The sequence below is a fragment of the Tenrec ecaudatus genome, chromosome 13, assembly GCF_050624435.1.
Source record: "Tenrec ecaudatus isolate mTenEca1 chromosome 13, mTenEca1.hap1, whole genome shotgun sequence".
NCBI classification, from domain to species: domain Eukaryota; kingdom Metazoa; phylum Chordata; class Mammalia; order Afrosoricida; family Tenrecidae; genus Tenrec; species Tenrec ecaudatus.
This window is the reverse complement of record NC_134542.1, coordinates 19499715-19520667: the sequence shown is the minus strand read 5'-3', so window position 1 is coordinate 19520667 and position 20953 is coordinate 19499715. Positions and strand designations below refer to the sequence as shown.

The 20953-nt window shown below is 49.1% G+C and overlaps 1 protein-coding gene across 1 annotated transcript in view; it reads right to left on the bottom strand.

Moving 5' to 3' along the window:
• Window positions 1-6037: 6037 nt before the first annotated feature.
• NHEJ1 (non-homologous end joining factor 1) overlaps window positions 6038-20953 on the bottom strand; it is a 111850-nt gene continuing 96934 nt past the window's right edge. The window contains exons 6-8 of the mRNA XM_075529005.1: window positions 10562-10679; window positions 9233-9348; window positions 6038-8722 (exon numbers count right to left, since the gene is read on the bottom strand). Coding sequence (XP_075385120.1) covers window positions 8648-8722; window positions 9233-9348; window positions 10562-10679 — 309 coding nt within the window. The 3' untranslated portion in view covers window positions 6038-8647. The remainder of the gene's footprint in view (window positions 8723-9232; window positions 9349-10561; window positions 10680-20953) is intronic.

Here is a 20953-nt window from a genome sequence, read left to right as displayed (position 1 = left end):
TGGAGTTCGTCCGATGCCTCTTCCGGGTTCTCCCAGTAGGCAGGTCTGGATTCTCAAGAACCCACGGAAGTCCGATGCAGAGAGGCCAGCACCACTGAAAGGGGCCCGGGAATGTGGCGCGGACAGCGTCATCTGGGGGATCCAGGATCCCCGAACGGATTGGGAACAGAGCTCAGAAGAGGGGTTGAGGTGTTGATGGCGCCCGTGCCAGAGGGAGATAAAAGACCCCAGGTCATAGAGGAAGCAATTAATGGACGGCTGGACAACCAAGCCCCAAGGGGTGGGGAATGATTCTTCAAAGGTGTCTGGGCGGCAAAAGCAGAGATGAACCCAAGCTCTTTGGCTCCAGATGAATTCCCGCTCGCACACAGAGAAGCCACCTAAGGTTCTTCCCCCCCACCCCACCCCACCCCCTGCATTTTCCCAGGGCAGGGGTCCCTGCAGTCCTGCTCAAAAGGACGTGAAGGGAGGAGAAGCAAAGGGGACCCCTGGCAAGCGCATCCGGTAGCAGCGTCCACTGTCTCACAGCAAAAGTCCTCCCTTCAGCATGGGCCCCTTTCTCAGCCTGCCCGTCTGTGGGCCAACGCCTACCATTACCCATGACATGCAGTCCCCCATTCTGGACGCTGGTCATTGTGACCAGAGACCAGGCTTCAGGAGCCTGCTCCGGCTAGCTTCTTTGTAGCACGCTGACTCCTTTGAACTTTCCGTTTCTTCTTCAGAGAAGGTAGAAAGTACTTCAGGGCAGAGCATAGAAAAACACATCCTGATAGTATTAAAACCAATTAACATCACGCTGCGCCCTAGCCCCCACAGGGATATTTTCTGAGTTTGGGTGAACAAGAGACCCTGCGCTCAAAGAACATCACCTCATGAAAGGGCAAAGACAAGAGAGTCCAGAAGAAACGTGCAGATTGCATTCAAAGCAGGAGTGGCGAGGCAGGACGCAGAATAAATCAGGGGTAAACAGAACAGGAGGGACAGGCAATTGAAGAGAAGAAAACGGGGCCCCTGGTGACCAAGTCGTAATGAGAGTAAATTCAACAGATGTGTCTACTCCCCAGCCCTCTCCTCATCGCTGTGCAGAGTACAAAGAGCTTCCTGCTTCCTGCCCAATCCAGAGTCCCGTGGCCAAGAACAATGCAGAAAGCATCCAAAGAAGATGGAAGGAATACACAGTCACTGCACCAAAAACAATCGGTTGACATTCAACCATTTCAGGAGGGCGTGCATGATCCAGGGCCAATGGTGCTGCGGACAGGAAGTCCACGCTGCCCTGAAGACACTGGCGGAAAACAAGGCTCCAGGAATTGACGCAATAACCATTGAGCTCTTTCAACAAGCAGATACAATGGAAGTGCTCGCTCATCTGTGCCCGAAAAGCTGGAAGACGGCTCCCCGGCCAACTGATTGGAAGAGATCCATATCTGTGTCCATTCCAGAGAAAGGCGATGTTAAAGAATGTGGCAATTATTCAACATCACCACCCATACCACGTACCAGAGAGTTTTTGCTGAAACGAACTCAAAAACAGGAGCAGCAGGACACCACCAGGGAACTGCCAGCCATTCAAGCCAGATTCAGGGAAGGACATGGCGTGAGGGGCAGCGCTGCTGATGTCAGACGGACCTTGGCTGAAAGTAGACAATACCAGAAAGATGTTTACTTGTGTTGTGTTGACTAAGCGAAAGCATTTGACCGTGTGCATGATAACAAATGAAGGACACCATTGTGAAGAACGGGAATTCCAGAACCTTTGTTCTCATGAGGAACCCAAGCATCAGCCATGTGTACAGGTAGTCATTCTAACAGAATAAGGGGACCCTGTGTGGTTTAAGGACAGGAAAGGCGTACGTCAGGGTTGTATCTTTTCACCAAATGTATTCAGCCTGTGCGTTGAGTAAATAATCTGAGAACTGTGCTATATGAAGAAGAATGGGACATCAGGATCGGAGGAAGAATCATGAGCAACCCTCAATATGCACATGACACAACCTTGCTTGCTGAAAACCAAGAGGACTGGACGCACAAACTAATGACAATCAAAGGGCACGGCCTTCATCCTGAATTACATACACCTGAACATTAAAAAAAAAAAATAAAGGCCCCCGACAGAGAAGCAACAAGCCCACATGGAGCAACAAGTCCAACGAGTGTCATGAGGTGCTGACGGGATCGGGTAGCAGGCATCAGAAGACCCAAAACAGAAACTTATCACTGAGAACAAGGGGGTTGTAGCAGAGACCCAAAACCCATCTGTAGACAACGGGGCATCCCCTCACAGAAGGGTCAAAAAGAAGGGAGGGCTGAGTCACCAGGGTGCAGTACAGCACTGATGAAACACACAATATTCTTCTGGTTCCTTCAGGCTTCCTCACCCCACACTATCATGACTACAACCCTGCCTTTCACTTCGGGCTAGACCGGAGCATGTACACAGGTACAGATAAGAGATAAGAGCTCACCACACACAGAATCCAGGAACAGGAATAGGAGTAGTGATACCAGAAGGGTAGGAGGAAGGTGGAGGGGGGAGGTGAGGAAGGGGGAACCAATTATAATGATTGGACACATAACCTCCCCCAAGGGGACAAACAACAGAAACTGTGGGGGAAGGGAGACAACAGTCGGAGTAAGATATGAAAATAATAACAATTTATGATTTATCAAGGGGTCATGAGGGTGGGGGGAGGGGAAAACAGAGGGGATACCAAAAAAGCAGAGCTCAAACAGAAAGTAAATGTTTAGAAAATAACGATGGCAACATATGTACAAATGTGCATGATACAATTGATGTATGGATTGTTATAAGAGCTGTAAGAGCCCCCGATAAAATGATCTTTTTAATTAAAAAACGGAAAATATTTTTTTAAAAAGCCTCCAAAATGGACCAACAAGTAACATCCAGAGAAGAAAAGAACGGGACCGATGGTTCTTGGGGGGATATGGGAGAAAGGAAGGGGATGGGGGCACTAATCCAGGAGCAAGGGAACAACAAGTAAACCAAAATCAATGGAAGAAAGGTCGTAGAATGCCTAGTGGGACTTAATCAAGTGCAATGTAGCAGCGAGGAATCACTAAACCCGAATGAAGGCCAAGCATGATGGTGGGAAAAGAGGGAAGTAAAAAGGAAATAGAGGAAAGAACCAGGAGGCAAAGGCCATTATAGAGGCCTAAATACAGGCATGTACATATGCAAATACATATATAATGAGAGGGGAATAGAACTATGTACTCATATCTATATGTTAAGAATTAAGGTGGCAGATGGACATTGGGCCTCAACTCAAGTACTCCTTTAACACAAAAGCACTTTGTTCTAACAGTCTGTCATTCTGTGATGCTCACCTTCCCAACATGATCGCTGAAGACAAAATGGGTGCATAAGGAAATGTGGCGAAGAAAGCTGATGGTAGTGGAGAGCAAATGCTTCAAAAATTATTAGGGCAAAGAATGTACAGATGTGCTTTATATAATTGATGTATGTATATGTATGGATTGTGATAAGAGTTGTATGAGCCCCTAATAAAATGTTTTTTAAAAAGCTGATGGTTCCTGGCTATCAAAAGATATAGTGTCTGGGGTTTTAAAGGCTTGTAGATAAACAAGTGGCCATCTAGCTCAGAAGCAACAAAGCCCACATGGAAGAAGCACACCAGCTATGTGATTGAGTGTCAATGGGATCAGGTATCAGGCATCTAAGACTCAGAATAAAACCATACCCAAGGTGAATTGGGGTGGGGTGGAGCATGGAGTGGAGACCCAATGCCTGTCTGTAGATAATTGGACATCCCCCTACAGAGGGGTCACAGGGAAGAAGAGATCAGCCAGTAGGGTGCATTATAGCACTGATGAAACATACAACTTTCCTCTAGTTCTTTGGTGCACCCCCTGCCCCCTATCATGATCTCAAGTCTACCTTGCAAATCAGATTAGACCAGAACATGCACACTGCTACAGATAAGAGCCCACAACACAGGATAGATAAACCCCTCAGGGTCAACAAGGAGAGTAGAGATACTAGGATTAGGGGAGGGTGGGGGAATCGATCACAAGGATCAATCTAGAACCCACTCCAAAGAGAACAAATAACGGAAAAGTGGGTGAGGGGCGACGGAGGATGATGTAAGATATGGAAAAAATAATTTATAACTTATCAAGTGTTCGTGAGGGAAGGCGGGCAGGGGAGGGAAGGGGAAGAAATGGGGAGCTGATATGAGGGGCTCAAGTGGGAAGAGAAGGCTTTGAAAATGATGATGGCGGCATATGTGCAAATGTGCTGACACACTAGAGGAATGTGTGGACTGTGATAAGAAATATAAGAACCCCTAATAAAAGTATTTTAAAAACAATAAAAGTAAAACAAAACAAACAATAAATGTAACATCAAGATAAATCGAGAAAATACTGCCCTTGTCAAGGATTGCATTTTACTTGGGTCCACAGTGGTTGCCCAGGGGAGCAGCAGGCAGGAAGTGAGACAATGCATTACCTTGGGCAAATCTGCTGCCAAAGACTTCTTTAAAGTGTTTTAAAAAAAAAAGTCACTCTGAGGACTCAGGTACTCCTGAGCTGAGCCATGGTATTTGAACGGCCTCACCTGCATGTGCAAGCCGGACAATGAATCAGGAAGAACGGAGAACAATGAACGCCTTTGAAGTCCCGTGAAAAACACGGACAATCCCACGGACTCTCAGAAGAATGAACACAAAACAGCAGAATGTCTTGGCAAAACAGCCGGAATGCTCCTGGGGGAAGAGAGGGTGAGACGCCATCTCACCTACTGTGGACAGGTTATCAGAAGGGCCCAGTCCTTGGAGGAGGACATCGTACTTGGTAAAATCCAGGGTCAGTGGGAAAGAGGAAGCCCCTTGACGAGGTGGACTGACAGTGACTGCAGCACTTGGCTCCCACCACGGGCAGCAGTGTGTGTGAGGCTTGTGAGGACCGGGCAGCAGTGTGAGGTTTGTGAGGACCGGGCAGCAGTGTGAGGCTGGTGAGGACCGGGCAGCAGTGTGAGGCTGGTGAGGACCGGGCAGCAGTGTGTGTGAGGCTGGTGAGGACCGGGCAGCGGTGTGTGTGAGGCTGGTGAGGACCGGGCAGCAGTCTGTTCTCATGCACACAGGGTTGATATGCGTCAGAGCCCCAGACAATACAGAGGAGTAAGGGCTTGGGGAAAAGGGAGATCGGAAAGCACAGGAAGGAATCCAAGAGGGAAATGTCAAATGCCCGATGTGGGGAGGGAGGGAATAAGAACACCGGAGCTTCTGGATGTGCAAGGACATCTCCCCCCAAGTGTGTGCATTGTAGCTGAGCTGCCTCAGGCTGGCAGAAAGATCCCAAGGCTGACCAGACTAGGTTCTTCCCAGGTCCAGGGCACAGATCACGCAGCTAGGACAAACAGCTCAGTGGACAGATGAGACTGGCCGCTTTCCTCCTGCTCCCTTTTCAGTAACGCTACCACCCTTTGGGACACACTCCTTGACCGGGAAGATTGGCTGGTCAGGGACATGCCTGGAGAAGAGAATGAGCCTAGTGGGATTTTTCCAGGACCCTGTACTGGCTCTGCCTTTAAGACCCGCTGGGAAAGCCCTCAGCCAGGCAAGGAGCAAGGAGGCGCTGCCAGCCAGAGGGCTCGGGGATGGAGATTTCACCCCCAGCAGAGCGACTTCCCTGCGGTCCTGCTGGACGCTGGGGGAAGGGATGGCCAGCCGGCAAGGCCAGGGAGGCCGTGCAATCTAGGTGGCGCTATTTCTCTACTTTTTGGGTGAAGTCCCGGCCGGAGCTTCCTCGAGGTCCCTCGTCTTGCTTCTGGTTTGCTGGCCGGCTCATGTAAACCACCTTATATTATTTTTTTTTCTAAAAATACTCCAAAGCAATTGAAAGAGTCCCTTCTCCCACCAGCCAGCCCTGGCCCCAGCCCCGGCCCGGGGGAGCGGGTGGGTAGGCGGCGAGGTGGGCCACTGCTTTATTAAACACAGGGAAAACTAATATTTACGGAATAAAATTTATGGAGCGGCCACGAGAATTCGACCCTTTCATGTGCACGCAGAGTGGGGGCTGGGCCAGCCTAGGGGCCTCTGGGCGGGGCCCCAGCCAGGGGGCAGAGTTGGAATATAGCCTGGCTCGGCCAATTTGTCAAGGCAGGGATTTCCCTGATGGTGCCCTGGGCTGAAAGATTCCCAGCGCCCGCCCTTCGCTGCAGAAAGCAAGGCTCCAGGACTGGAACGCTCCAGGCCGGGCCTCTGGGAAGCCACGGTACTCAACTGATACGTTTGGGAATGAAGGAGAGAGTCTTGGGCGCGTAAAGGCCATTGCTGCCCAGTTGATCCCAACTCTCGTGACCCTGCAGGGCAGGGCAGGAAGCCTCACGGGTTTCCAAGGCTGTGCATTTGTATGGAAGCGCGCCGCCACTTTACTCCGCCAGTGGCGCAGGCTGGTGGCGTCGGCCACCGAGGACTTGACCTCGGCCCCACCCAGCCTCCTGCCACTTTCTTAACACGAAAGAAAAAAAGCAGCAGCCCTGCTCTTCTGAAGATGCTTAGGGGCTCTTGGGGTGTGTGTGTGGGGGGGCTTTCTGGCCTTCCTGTGGGGGGAATGCCTTCACAGGGCCCAGCCGAGTGAGTCTCCAGGGTGAAGATCCCGATTCTTCCCAAGTCTGGTTCAGAAGTCGTTCTACTCCACGTGGTCTCAGGCCCCGTACACACGGAGATCAGGCTAACTTCTTCCAATAGCGCTCTTTCCCTAGTTCACCTCGGTGATGTGACTACCGGTGCGTGTGGGGGGGGGGGGTAGGGTTAGACCCTGGGTCCTGGGGTCAAGAGAGTCAGCAGCAGCGATAGGGGAGGAGTCCTGATGGAGCTCCGACAATCGGCAGGTAGCAGCATGGAGGTCAACTCTGGTCCCCACAAGGCTCCCTGCCCCGAGCTGAGCATCCTACCGACAGGAGGCAGGTCATTGGATGTGCCGCAGCAAAGCAGGCAGGAACATCCTTCCTAGGAGAGTCCAGCATGGGGCAGAATGACGCAGTTAAGAACTCGGCTGTCCCTTATTAGCCTGCGTGACCTTGGATAAGTCGCTCAATGGTGCCAACACTCAATCTGCCCGTGGGGTTCTATCTCGTTCAGATAATAGGGTGAGGCTATCCTGCCAGATGCTTATTAGAATACCAGGTAAACATTAGCTGCTCAATAAACATGGGCTGTTTATTACCGTGGTTCTTGTTCTAGCCTTCCCTGCTACGGTAATGCTTGGTTTGTCCTCTCCTCTGAGACTAGCATCGGGAAAGATGTCAACTCTGAGTTTGCTGCAAGCTGACTACTCCGACTCCTCGTAACCATGTGTGTTGGTGTAGTTCTGTGCACCAGTGGTTTTCGGCAGCTGGGATCCTTCAGAAAGGATCACCATACCTTTCTTCCTAGGCACCTCGGGGAGGACCCAGATCATCAACCTCCAGTAGGTTAAGCGCCACCGAGCTAGAGGAGGCAGGTGGCTAAGGAGGCACTTGACCATCCCAAGAGCAAGTAAACATTCATGTCTTCTGCTCCCGACCCCTCCCCTCTGGTAACAGCTCCCAATGAACATGGGAGTTTCCTTTCTGTCCTGTGTCCTTTCACTCCCTTGTGGGGTGGGGTTTCCGTTGTCCTGGCCTATGGGAAAACCTAGCAGAAAAGGCCCCGGAACTTGGCTGATGCGGATCTGCCAAACCTTGCTTTTATTTGTCTGAAATGTTGACTTTCTAACTGTTGGAGACACTGCCTTGCTCCTGCAGCCTTTATATTTTCTCCTGCTCGGCGCTAGTAGTGGTTTAGGCCAATTCTGTCGCCCCAGAGAATTCTGATCGCTTCCTGACCTCCTATCTTTCCTAGCAGTTCTTTTGGTTACTGGTATTTGAAGTGGAGTGGAAGATGGGAAAGTCAAATTCCTATTCTCCAACCTTAGTAAAAGTTCCTTGACTGTAGTGGGGGAGGCTCTTTATCATTTCGGGACCATGTTGTGGTTTAAACTGTTTGTCATTGCCCTGGAAACACGTAGGAAAACACATCAGGTTGGCTCTGTCTAGTGCCTACCGCTTTACGTCAACGGTCCCCAAAGGAGGCTCAGCGCAGGCCACAGCAAAGAAGCATAAAAAGAAGTTGAAGAGCTGTATTGACGGTGTGGGCGTTCTCCAGAGACAACGGGGCAGGGCCCAGAAAAGGGAGGCAGGTTACAGGCTCAACAGAATGAATCTCTCGAAAGTAGGGGCTGTGAGTACTTCTTATTTCACTCCAGAAGGAGAAGCAACGGGTCTCTGCGGAACATGTAGCCCTGGCTAGGAGCTCTGGCAGAAGGTAGACAAGGTGTCTTGAGCTTGTGGGTGCCTTTTTGCGGACAGATTTAGCTGACAGACTCCAAGTCCATGGTAGGATCCTGGATCCAGAGAATCTCCATGAAGACAGAGAAGGGTATGGGATTCCCACAGGCTGGCTTCCATTCAGTGTGTAAGAAGCTGGAGTCAGGATTCCCTTGGCTGACTGTCCTCTCTCAGGTGACTCCTCACCATGAACGTAGTCATCTGTCACAGGGATGCTACTTCCACACAGGCTCCTTCCAAGGGCCCTAGGAAGTTGCTCTCCAAGTCCATCCTCAGTAATGAGGCAGTGTCAGATTAGCTGAAGAGCCCCGTTGGCTTCTTCCTCTTGGCCTTTGACAGCCGAGGCCTTGGCACCGAGCCTGAAGTGCCCTAGAAGAAAAAGCAACCGGTGTTAACGGGGCTTGGATGCAGTTCCATTGAAGTTAGCAGCGCAGCACCCTTCTTCCCAGGGACCCGAGTGAGGACGAGGTCGTCTTGGAGAGGTCGCCACACAGATATTTCAGAGTCCGTTTCGGGTGGCGCCTTGGAAACGGACAGGAGAATATACTTGGACACTCTATGCAGGAGGATGCATATCTCCTTCCTCTCCTGGGAAACCACCTTACAGAGCATCACTGGAAGTGGGGAAAGGTGGGAAAGGAGCCAAGATTCACCATTTGGTATGAGAACTGTAGAGAGGAAGTACACAGGGAAGTTGTAAAAAACCACGATTTTCCATCTCTACACCCGCCGTCTGGAAGCTTGGTCACAAAACAGCCATCAATATTGTTGGGGCAAAGTCACTAGGTGACGATTGCAGGGATCAGTGGCTCAGAGGCTACAAAAGATGCGGCCTCCTCTGCCTCTTGGAATTCATACAGGAAGCTGTTCCGAACTCACTGTGGGCTCTGTCTCGGGTACCGAGAGGCATGGCATCGGGACTGGCTCTTCTGGGTGGTTCGGGAGGTGGCTCTCAGCTCCTTGTGGGGCTGTGCTGCTTGAGGCGTGAGGATCTCCTGAAATCAGAAAAATTGAGGGGAGGCAGCGATAAAGGCCTTCTTCTTCCCAAGATGACACTAGCACTTAGCAAGTATGCTGCTAAAGGCTAGAACCGGGCACTAATACAAGGGAGCTTCAACAAATCTGTACGAAGATGGAATTAAAGAAAGGAACTGTGGCATCTTAAGTGCTCATGGGCAGCCATCCAAGGTGCAATCATTGGTCTCTCCCCCTCCACAGGAAAGAAGAGAGATGGAAATCCAAAGATGCATAGAAACAATTGGTCCAGTGGACTAATGGGCCAGGCAAACAACCCTGAGACCAGAAGAACTAGATAGTGCCCAGCTTTTACTATCATCTTCTCTTAAAACAATCTCATTAGAAGGTCCTGGATAGAGTGGTAGAAATGTGGAACAAAACCCCAAATCACAAGATGACCAGGCTTATTAGTTGGATAGAGATTGACAGAACCTCCCAGACCCCCAAACCTATGGCCCTTAGTCACCTCTCAGTTCTGGAATTGTATTCACTCCCAATTTAGAAGAGACAACCATTTATGCTCAAACGGGTGGCATTTACCCAAGGACCAAGTTTGGAGAGTTGGAAAAGGAGGAGAAATGAAAACAGGAAACGCAGGGAGGAAGAGGGATAAGATAGGGTCCTTGAGGTGACTGCAATGGGTAAGTTGAAATAAAATGTGAATTGTTGAATGGAAAACTGATGACCTGCTCTGTCAACCTCTGTCTAATTAATAATAATAAAAAGGTAATGGGATTTTCCCAAGAATTTTTGGGAGCCCCTGGGCATATAAACAGATAGAAGCACTCACAATGTCCAACTTCCAGCTGACTTGCTCAAAGTCTTGTTCTTACTATGAGATTCTCTAGTGGCACCTTCACCAGGTAGCACAGCTCCTGGCTCAGAGGAGCTACCTGTTCTTCTACACATCCTCCGGCACGCCTCAGGAAGAAGGACGGTCATTTTCTTCTGCTTCTCGGCCTTGACCTCCTAAACGCCTGGACCAGTGCTGCCCACTAGAACTTTCTGCACGATGGAGATGTTTTGCCTCCACACTGCATTTGGCTACTAAACACTTAAAATGTGGCTGATATAAATGAGGAACAACATACTCAATTTTATTTCATTTTTATTCATTTAATTTAAGCACATAGCTCGACCTACCATATTGAATGGTGCAGACCTGGACTCTAATTCTCTGCATCTACTCACCAGTGCCTTGATGCTTCCGCTCCTTTTGGATCTCTTGCTTGGTGACTGCCACATACAGACTCTGCAGATTCGTGACAAAAGGCCTTCCATTGCCAACACTGCATGCCTCTGGTAGTTTCTACAGAGAGGAGAAGATCTTGTCAGTAGTCATACTTGAATGTCAGAGAGAAGGGACCCGAGTTCCACTGGCAGAACATCAACCACAAAAGAATGTATGTAAAGAAGTTGCCTCGTGCCACTGAGTTGATTCCAACTCATAGTGACCCTGTAGGATAAGGGAGACTGTACAAGATAGGTTTTCCAAGCTACAATTTTTATGGGAGCAAATTGCTGGATCTTTTCTCCCATGGAAGGGCTGGTAGGTCTGAATCACCTATCTTCAGTTAGCAGCCAAGTTCTTAGCCACTGTGTCACCAAGCTCCTTATAAAGAATTAGGATCCATTATAGGGTATCTAGATCTAAATCCATTTGGACCAATAGAAACACCTCCTGACCTGTGTGTGCAAAAAAATGCATTTGATAAAATCCAATGCCCTTTCCTGATGAAGCCCACAGAAGACTGGAGTCAGAGAGGGCTATCTCCATATGATTCAGAGAATATCTGAAGAGCCAACAACCAATATTATAAATATCTGAGAAAGAGAGAAAGCTTTCTCCTTGAAATCTAGAATAAGACCAGGGTGTCCCCCCCTACCACTCCTATGTAACACTGTATTAGAAGTCTTCACCAAAGCAGTAAGACAAGAACAAGACAGAAAAGGTATTCAGAAAGGAAAAGAAGTAAAGGTACCTCTACTCGTGGGTGCTATGGTCCTCCGCACACACAATCCCCGTGAGTCTGCAAACCCTCCAGAGCTAGTAGGCAGTGTAATCAAGCTGCAGGGCACAGGACTCAACCCAACTCGGCTGGGCTTCCGTACAACAGCGATGAGGAATCTGAAAGGGAAGTGGGGGAAACAATTCCCCTGCCAATTGCACCTAAGGGAAGAAAAGACCTGGGAGCCAACCTGACCAGGAAGACGAAGGACTTGAAGAAACTGTAAACGCAGCTGAATGATCCCAAAGAAGACTTAAATTGGAAATACTGTAAAGATGTTCACAGCATGGATTGGAGGGCTTAATATTGACTGTCAATACTATCCAAAATCACCTGTCGATTCGACACAATCCCAATCAGAATTTCAATAGTCACCCTTGCAGAAACGGAAAAACTGATCCTCAACTTTATATTAAACACTGAGGCCCCGAACAGCTACAGGAATGTAGAAACTGATGAGCAAAGTAGGAAGACCCACACTTCCTGACCTTAAAATGCATTCTATAGCTATGTTGTCAGCACACGCTGGTCCTGGTACAAGAGACACACCAATGGAATAGACTTGAGACTCCAGAAATAACCATCTCTGTCAACTGATTGTAGACAACGGTGCTGAGCTCAGTCAATGAGGAAGGAAGTGTATCTTCAATAAATGATGCTGGGAAATGGGTTTTCAATATAGAAAAATGAACCAAGATCCATGCTGCATCATATATACAAAAAAAGATTCAAAATGGATGAAGGACCTAAATATGTAAACGCGAACCACACTATTCTTAGAGGTGAAAGCAGAGACGGTGCTGTCAGGGCCACCCTGCAACAGTGACTCACCTAACATGCTAACAAAAGCACGCAAAGACGGAACCCACGGGGCCTCGCAATGGTGACATACTTAGGACGATTCCACCAAACACGTCGCCAAAAGAGTGCAAGGACACGCTATCGAGGGGGAGAATATCTTCAGAAACCACATATGTAACAAAAATCTGACAACCAAACTATAAAACTTCAACAACCGAAAGAAATAATCCAATCATAAGTGGGCAAAGGACTTCTACAGTCCAAACACCAAAGGAGACATTCAAATGGCCACAGAACACAGGACTTGTGCTCAGTGCTACTAGCCTTCGGAGATGCGGCGAATCAGTCAGATTCCGTTTCACTCCCACTAAGAGGCCTGAGACCAAAGCGACGACAGCACACAGAAAATACCGAACGGAGGTGAGGAGGCGGGTGAACTGGGAGCCTTTACTCCTTGCTAATGGAAAGGTCAATGGTCCAGCCCCTCAATCCAGTGGTTCCTCAAACCTAAAACAACAGCCCATGGCCCAGAAATGTCACCCCAAAGTCCTGAAATCAGAGGACCAACTTGTACATGCATGTCCACTGTAGCACTGTTCCCAACGGCCAAAAGGTGGAAACAGCTTAGATGTCCCTCAGCAGCCAAACTCACCAACAATGGATGTGTGTGTACCATTCTCTTACCACCGAGCCAGTAAGAGAAATGAAGCCAATGTGTGCTGCAGTCTGGATGGAGCTGCTTAGTAAATGAAGCCAAGGAAGCCATTCACAAACGGGCAGATAGTGTCTATCTCACTTACATAAAACGACAAGGAGCGTGGACATGTGGAGATGTTGGTTTCTATGGGTAAAACGGATCCCAATTGCGTGGTACAATTGTGAGCTATGCTTTTGTTGCGCCACCATGTGAAGTGTCCCGTGGCAGCAGTGACAATAATGCACGCTATTCGTGGGATGGATAATGGGGGCGGGGGCAGCAGGAAATGGACACCTGGAGAAAAGGAACATGTTGGGAGTTTCTAAAAATACACCGGAGTGAGGGCCTAGGAGTGCATTCATCCTGAAGCCGAGAACTGGATGCCCAACGAACGGTGTTCTGTTCGCTGCTTATTTTGCTCTTTGATGGAAAAGAAGACACCCCCTTCCCAGCAATACATAGTCACTCTGTTGCCCTCTGTGGGGGGAAAACAAGAAGCAAATGTATAAACATCACAGGGTTTAGTGAGCAGCAGGGACAGGAAGGTGGGGAGAGTTAATGGTGATGGAGCTGGAATTAATTAAGGGTAGGGTTGAAAAACTGATTCTTGTAATTAACTGTTAATAAGTTGTACACTTTTAAAAGTTCGAATTGGCAAAGGGCTGTGATACATTTATAACAACAACAACAAAAGATTAGCTGTTGGGGCTGTTTATGTACAACCACCTGATCATGGAATTTAGGTTTTGGTTTGAAGGTTTAGCGCCATGCTGTCCTGGGGCAGCCTGATTCATCGGCATGTCCAGTAGCGTGTTCAGGGCTGCGGCTCTGCCACTGAGGGCCACGCACTGTGTCTGAGGTCTTAAAACCGCAAAAGCAGCCACCCCAGGTAAAGAGTTGGCCTCTAGTTGCCTGGAACACGAGAGGACGGAGGAGCGGGGGGAGAGAGTGAGGAGGGTATGGCATGTGCAGCTAATTGCCTTCATGAACAATCGCCGCCTGTGCCACGAGACTGGATGGTACCTGGCTGGTACCTGGCTATCGGTATCAAGCTCTTGTTGAAGTAGTCTATAGAAGAATCTTGATCAAAAGGGGAAAAATGCAGAACAGAATTTCAAATTCACATGGAATCCAGACTTCCTGGAGCCATGAAGGTTGGGTAAACTCTAAAAATTATTTCCCTGAAGTCTTCTTCAAAACCAACCATCTAACTTAACTAGTGACGAATGTCTGCCTTGGGCATATGAGCTTGTGAGAGCTCTCTGTATGGGATCAAATTGATAACAGCAGCTTGAAAGATGAAATAGCTTTAGAGGGCAGCGGATTTATGTTAACAGTGGAGGAGCTCAGAAAAGAGGGCGGATATGGTGACACAAGTTCAAAGATAATCAGCGTCACCAGCTGGTCCATGTAGGTAGTGGATTTGCATTTATACAGCGTATGAATATAAAAGGAAGACAGAAACAAGCTCCCTAAAGGGATGAGAAGAAAATAAGCCCAAAGGGGTCAGTTAGTCCAGATTGGAGCCCTTATAAACCAAGAGGCCACAACCTTCGCCCGACTCAATCCTTTCCCCATAGCTCCTGGCTCCTTGGGCATCACCAGGCTCAGAGAGTGCTCCGGCAGAGGGGGAGAGGCCCGAGGTTGGGAAGGAGAAACATTAGTTCTCTGGGCAGGACAATGGTAGGAGCTTGCTGGGGCAGGCGGCAGAGATCAAAGGAAAAATACTGGAATCAGGACTAAGAAAAGCAAATAGCAGTGATCCCTGCTGTAAGTACAACGGAGCCAGGAGCAAAATGTACCTGCCACAAAGCGGGTCACTGCCCAGGGTGGGGAGGGAAAGAAGAGTCAGGTCATTCTATGGGAAAGTGTGTTCATTTGGGTAACTCAGAGTCAATCTATTCAGCCGAAAAGTTGGTGAGATTCTACTATGTACCAGGTATCATATGGCCGGTTTGGATGTGAGGGAGGGGTTTTGAGATCTGTCAAGTCTTCCCTTCTCATAGCAGAACTTGAGATCATAAAAAGATAAATAAGACTATGTCCCTGCCTTAAATAGTCTGCAGTCACTTAAGTAGATTCGCATGCATGTGTGTAGAGATAGACAATACATACATAGTAAAATCTGCGAAAGCCAGAACCTGTGTGAGACAGGAATCTGTCAGAGAAGGAAAACTCAAATAGTTCCCCCAATAGTCAAACAGAAGCGTGGTGGGACTGCCCCTGGTACAGGTGGACAACATGGGAGCCCCAGAACAACCCCTCGGGATCCTGAAGGCATGCGTGCTAAACAACGTGTATATTTTTAAGCAGAGTGGAGTTATAAACAAAGGGTACCGGGAGCCGAGCGAAGAGAGGAGGGCTGCTTTCTGAGTGAGGCTACTCGGAGAACCTCCGTGGGCATGTAGTCAATAAACCATAGAAAACGGGATTGCAAACTAAAGTCACAGTCACCAGACTGCAAAGGACGTGGTTTTCTGAATTTAGGATAAGCCTAATGGGAATTTCCTTGTGTTCCATAAAATTTGCTCAGGCATTTTATTTCCCCCTTAGTCCCTGGTGCATCCCATCTCACTTCCTAGGAGACAAGCTCCCTCTTTAGCGGAAACTTCCAGCAATGGTCCGGAAAGGCTAAGGCTCCTCCTACTTTATTACCCTAATGGAATCTATTGGGGAGATCCAGTTATCGCTTTGAACTAGAAATAAGTGGTCTGTCCTCTCATCTTACTCTCTTTCACATGAGATTGTTTCAGAAATGTTCAGAAACCTGTGTTTTAAAAAAAAAGGCTTAGAGACAACTCACTCTCTTCAGTATGAGTCCACAGCCTCAAGCTACAGATTTAATAGAAGGAAGTCGGGGGCACACTGGAGCACCCCAGCATTCGCTGTGAGCAGGTCTCTGGTTCTGGCAGCAGTCCCAGAAGATGGTACAGTCCCACTGCCTTGGCATTGACAATGACAGCACAAGGCATTTAACACATGCCTTCCTAAAAAGTACAGATTCTTCCTCACCGTGCGATCTAGTCAGCTGTGCTGGTACTAGATGCTGGTACTTCCTGCATTAGGGAGTTCAAAGATTCCGTTTAGGGAATTATAGTAATTCTTGAGTGTAAGAGAGTACATTGGAAAACTCTTCTAAGGACTCAAATTGCTAGAGTTAAGAAAATAAGTAGAAAAGATGAAAAAAAGGTTTAAAAAGACAATAATAAGAAAGGCTCTTCAAGAAACTGAGCTCTCTTTCCCCAACTCATCCATCCACTCATTCATGCAACAACTGTTCACTGACCCCTCCTCTGGTGTTGGCAGCTACTAAGATGCCAGGGATGTAGTCTGATGAGACAAAGCATAAAAACCCCAGGCTTCTCGAAGTGTACGTTCTCCAGAGGGTTGAACAACAAACTACAGCTAGTTAAAAGATACTCTGTCTGAAAGTGGCAATTCCACAGAGAAAAAGAAACCAAGACGGCATTGTGGAAGGAGGGGCAGCAATGTGTTGCCATTTTAAATAGGTCAAGGAAGACCTCCCTGAGCAGGCAGCGTTTGAGAAGAGACCTCAAAGGAAGTAAGAGAACTCTCCAAGAGACTCTGCGTTGAGAAACCAGACTGCCCGTTTGCCTGGGCGGCCCGAGTCTATGCTTGCTGTCCAAGGCCATTATCAACAGGGCTACTCATCGCTCCCTTACGTTGTCTCCATTTGGACAATAAACTAGACGGTCACCCACTGTCAGGCAAAGTACACGGTGGTCTTTAGATGTGTGTCTGTGTGCACATTTGAAATCATGATGTCATGCAGGACATGGCCTTTTATTTTGGAAAATTCTGGGAAGCCATTGGAGCTTATGAGCAGAAGACTGCCACGATGTGGTTCCATTTTAAAAGGATCACTCCGTACAGAGGAAAAATGAGGTGACGGCTACAACAAACCAGGTGAGACCGGGTGGCAGCTTAGACCAGGGTGGTGGCAGCGGAGATGGTGAGGACAGATCCGAAACGGGATATATTTGAAGGTGTGGTCAGCACACCTTCATGAATTGGATGTAGGGGGGGGGGGCGAAAGCAAGGAGGCAAGGATGACTGAACCCCAGGACATAAGACAGGTGTTAGAGAGAGAGGATCCAGAACCCTAAAACGAGACCCTCCCATCACAGATCATCTGAAATGACCTCTGGGTTCACCACACAGACCAAGTTCACTAGGTGTAGCCTCAGTCAGAGAGGAAGAAGCAAGACGACCATTCCAGAATTAGAAGTGAGACTCTTAGGAAAGCAAGGGAAATCGAAATGAAACTTTTGAAGTTTAGAGTGTCAAAGACTTAGATTTGTGCCTTGTATCGTCTACTTGCAAGCTGCGACACTTGGAGCAAGTTATCAAGTGTGAGCAATGTCTTATGTTTGAAAGGACAGCCAGCCACTAACTACACCTCCAGCTCACTTTGAAAAGGATTAAATGAGAGAGTAGAGTAAGTACTCAAAAATGTCCATCCCTTCCCTTTGCAAAGCTTCGCTGAGATAGGTTCTTCTGCTTGCCTAGTCCCCACCACAGAGCAGAGGAAGCTCAAGCCATGCCCTCGTGCTTAGTAGGCAGAGAAACCAGGGTCTGACCCAACGATTAACTCTTCTCCACAGGTTTCCCAAAGGATTTGCTCTTCAGTGTCAGGCCAATGGCCAGGTCAAGGGGATGTCGTTATGGAAACCCAGCTAGAAGCCCACAGATAGTTCATCATCCACCATCACAGGCTATCCCAGCCCTCCGTTGCTGGCAAACACCAAGGCTTTTGTACCAGAAGGTCCTGGCTTTCAATCCTGGCTTTGCTGTAACTGGCTATGTTACTAACGTCTTTGAACCTGTTGACACAACCAAAAAAGTTGGAGACCAATACTTACTTTTCTGAGGCCGAAAGAAAGATGAGAAGTCGGATGCGTAAAGATGTATAAACGGAGCTTCAGCAAACTTATGGGAAAATGAAATGTAAAGACAATGGAATTTCCCTAGGAACTTTCTGAAGCCCCCTTGCTGATTCCATCTCTCACTGTCCCCAACCGGCTGCCAGAGCTTCTCAAAGGTCTCTCTTGTTCTCCCAATTCCACAACACTTGCCCACTTTCACTTTCATTCTCCCAGGCCATCTTTTCCATTTTTGAGGGAGGGGTGTGTGTGTGGTGTTATAATCATAGAGAGCAAAGCATGCAAAGTACAGCTTGCGCCCCTCGAAATGTTAACTGAAGTATTCTAGCCCAATTGATTGAACAATGTTTGCCCCAGGTCCTTTCTCCCCATTTTCTGCTTCCTAACGTGGCTTGCACAAAAGAACTGTGCTATGCCCTTCTCAGTGTTAAGTTATAGACACTTGGCACAGATTACTGAGAAAGGAAAGCATGGCCCAGTGACACATCAGTCATTTCAGTAGTTAATAGGAAAATGGCTTCTTTTTGTTTGTTTGTTTGTTTATAACATTCCTCTCCTGTTCCCTCAGTCTGAGAGAAACCCAACAGAAGTGAGGTGGTAAGGACGTAAAGGTTGAAAAAAAGTATATCCTTCTCCCTCTGCCCTCCCTGCCCCTTCTTCACAATCCTGAACAAGCCCCAAGCCCCACGGCTGCTTCTGTTTTGGCCCTCATGGAAGATCCCTTTGTGCTGCCTCGGGGCACTGCTTGGAAGCCTTGGTGATCGGAGCGAGAAGCCAGCACCCTAAATTCACAGGCCCAGTGCCCTTGAAACACCTTCTGTGAAAGAGACGAGACAGCAGACACGGTGCCTGTGTTTGGTCTGCTGGAGCTTTGTTTGGGTCTGTGCCTGCACCAAGGCCTGTCCCGACCATGCTGCCCTGCCGACGCTGACCTCACCACACTCTCTGATTAGCCTCTGGCTCCCAACCATGCACACCATGCTGGACTATGGTCAGGGGGAAAGAACCAGAGGACTGAACTTAATCTTGGGTTTAGGGACCCTGCAAATTAATTAGAGTCACACACACACACACACACACACACACATACACACACACCCTTTTGCAAAAACAATGTATGCATGCAGACGCCCATACAGTCAAGCATGCATGTGACCTGGTTAACCCTCTCAATTACTTCTTTGTAGGCTCAACTCAAAACGGGGTGATTTTGCTGCTTCCTTCTCTCCCCTGGTGCTAGAAATCTGAGGGGTTTTTTTCTTTCAAAAAATGGAATTAAATGATCATAGAATTTTCCCATGAACTTTTTGAAGCTCCCTCATACAAGAGAGATCAGATAGGTCCAATCCCTCACTGCCATCGAGGCGACAGTGACTCGTAGTGACCCTACAGGACAGGGCAGAACTGCCCTGTGGGCTTCTGAGGTGGTGAGTTTTTATGAGAGCAGACAGCCTGGTCTTTCTCCCATGGGAAATAACGCCAGCCAGCCACCCCGCATCCCCCCCTGATTACCCAGCAGTCTCCAGCTCAGCTAGAGGCCCCGCTAATCTCATGGACTGTATCCTCCAAAGGGGACCCAGGCGGGAGGAAGACTATAAAGAGAGGTTCAAACAGAAGGCTTGCATAAGCCCAGTAAAAATAATTTAACATCTTACAAATGCTTCCTAATGCTGGGTGCTAGGCTAAGCATTTTAAGGCATTATCTCATTTAAGCTGTACAGTCTCCCTGTCAGCTGGGCACTGAAATGATTCTCATTTTTACACAGGCTCGGAGAAGTTAAGTCACTCGATCAGGGTCCCAGCTAGAACTTCATCGAGTGGAGAAGCAGAAGGTCCTGGGGGCTGGCCTCCAGAAGCCACCCGTGAGCCACTGCTCCACTGCCTTGGAGACTCCCCCAGGGAGACGCCCATTCCGTGCCTCCATTTCTCCCCAGCCCCCAAGAGAAGGTTGGTTCAGTCCCACTAGAAGCTAGCTCCCCTGGCCTTTATGAAACCTCCCACTCGCCCATGAGGCTGCTCCAGGGACAACACAGCATGTCTTCTCTCCCAGGGAAGCCTGGTAGCAAGCCTCCACGGGCACTAGAAAATCAGAGCCCACTCTCTGGGGGGGAGGCTCGAGGCTCTGACTCTTGTTTTCAAGTAAGCACAGCCCCTTGGAGCCATAGCAGGAAGGCCCCTCTGCTCTGCCCCCAAAGAAAAATAATGGCAAAGGGAGTGGAGGTGGGGGCAGGGGCAGCTGCTCTCATAAGAGCCCTTTGTAGTGGCTGCCTCTGAAAGGAGGTTTTGCTAGACAAGGTGGAACTTCTCAAGGTGACAAGCAAACGGTGCAGCCGAAGCTGTGACCCTTCGCTCACTCTGCAGCCACCCCCGCCCCTCAGGACAGCCAGGGCCTAAATTGTCCCTGGAGCCCCACCCAGCGCCAGCACAAACCAAGGCTTTCTAGTCTGGAGAGCGCAAAGGGGCTCGGGGGACGACCGTGGTTTCCTAGGGGGGACAAATCCTCAGAGCCCCCAGAAAGCCCAGCCGCAGCCCTCGGTCAGTCTTTTCTCCACCCCCACTCCTTCCCCGAGAAGAACAAGCAGCTCCTGTGGGCTCTGCCCCGGGAGGGGCTTCTGCCAGCCGCTCAGGGGACGGCGTCTGAGTTTCCCTAAGGAAACGAAACAATGCGCGAAAGGCTGAAAAGCAAAGCAAAAAAAATTAAATAAATAAAAAGGCAGCTGGATGACAGTAAATGGACACATGTGCTTGACACATGGCTGGCTGGACGGATTGTGATAGGTGCTGCTGGAGGCCCCGATAAAATGATTAGAAAGAAAGAAGAGCGTAGCTCTAAGGCCGGCATTCGGCTCTGGCGGCTCGCGGTCCCACTGCGCCCTGGCATGGGCAGCAGGGCCTGCTGGCGTGGAGGCAGCCGTGGGTGCCCAGGCCATTTCGAGGACCCACAGGCCTCTCCGCAGGCCCTCTACCAGCGGTATTCTCTTTCACTGCGATGACACGCTCGGCAGCTGGGAACATAGCCCAGGCGTCTGTGTCCCTGGGTTCTTGCCCCACCCTGCCGCTGCCAGCTCCCTCTGCGCAGGGTGACGGTGTCCTGTCCCCCTGAGCAATCTCACTGGAGAGGGCAATACACCAATTCCCCTACCCCTACTCCCCCCTCACTGGCCCCCGCACA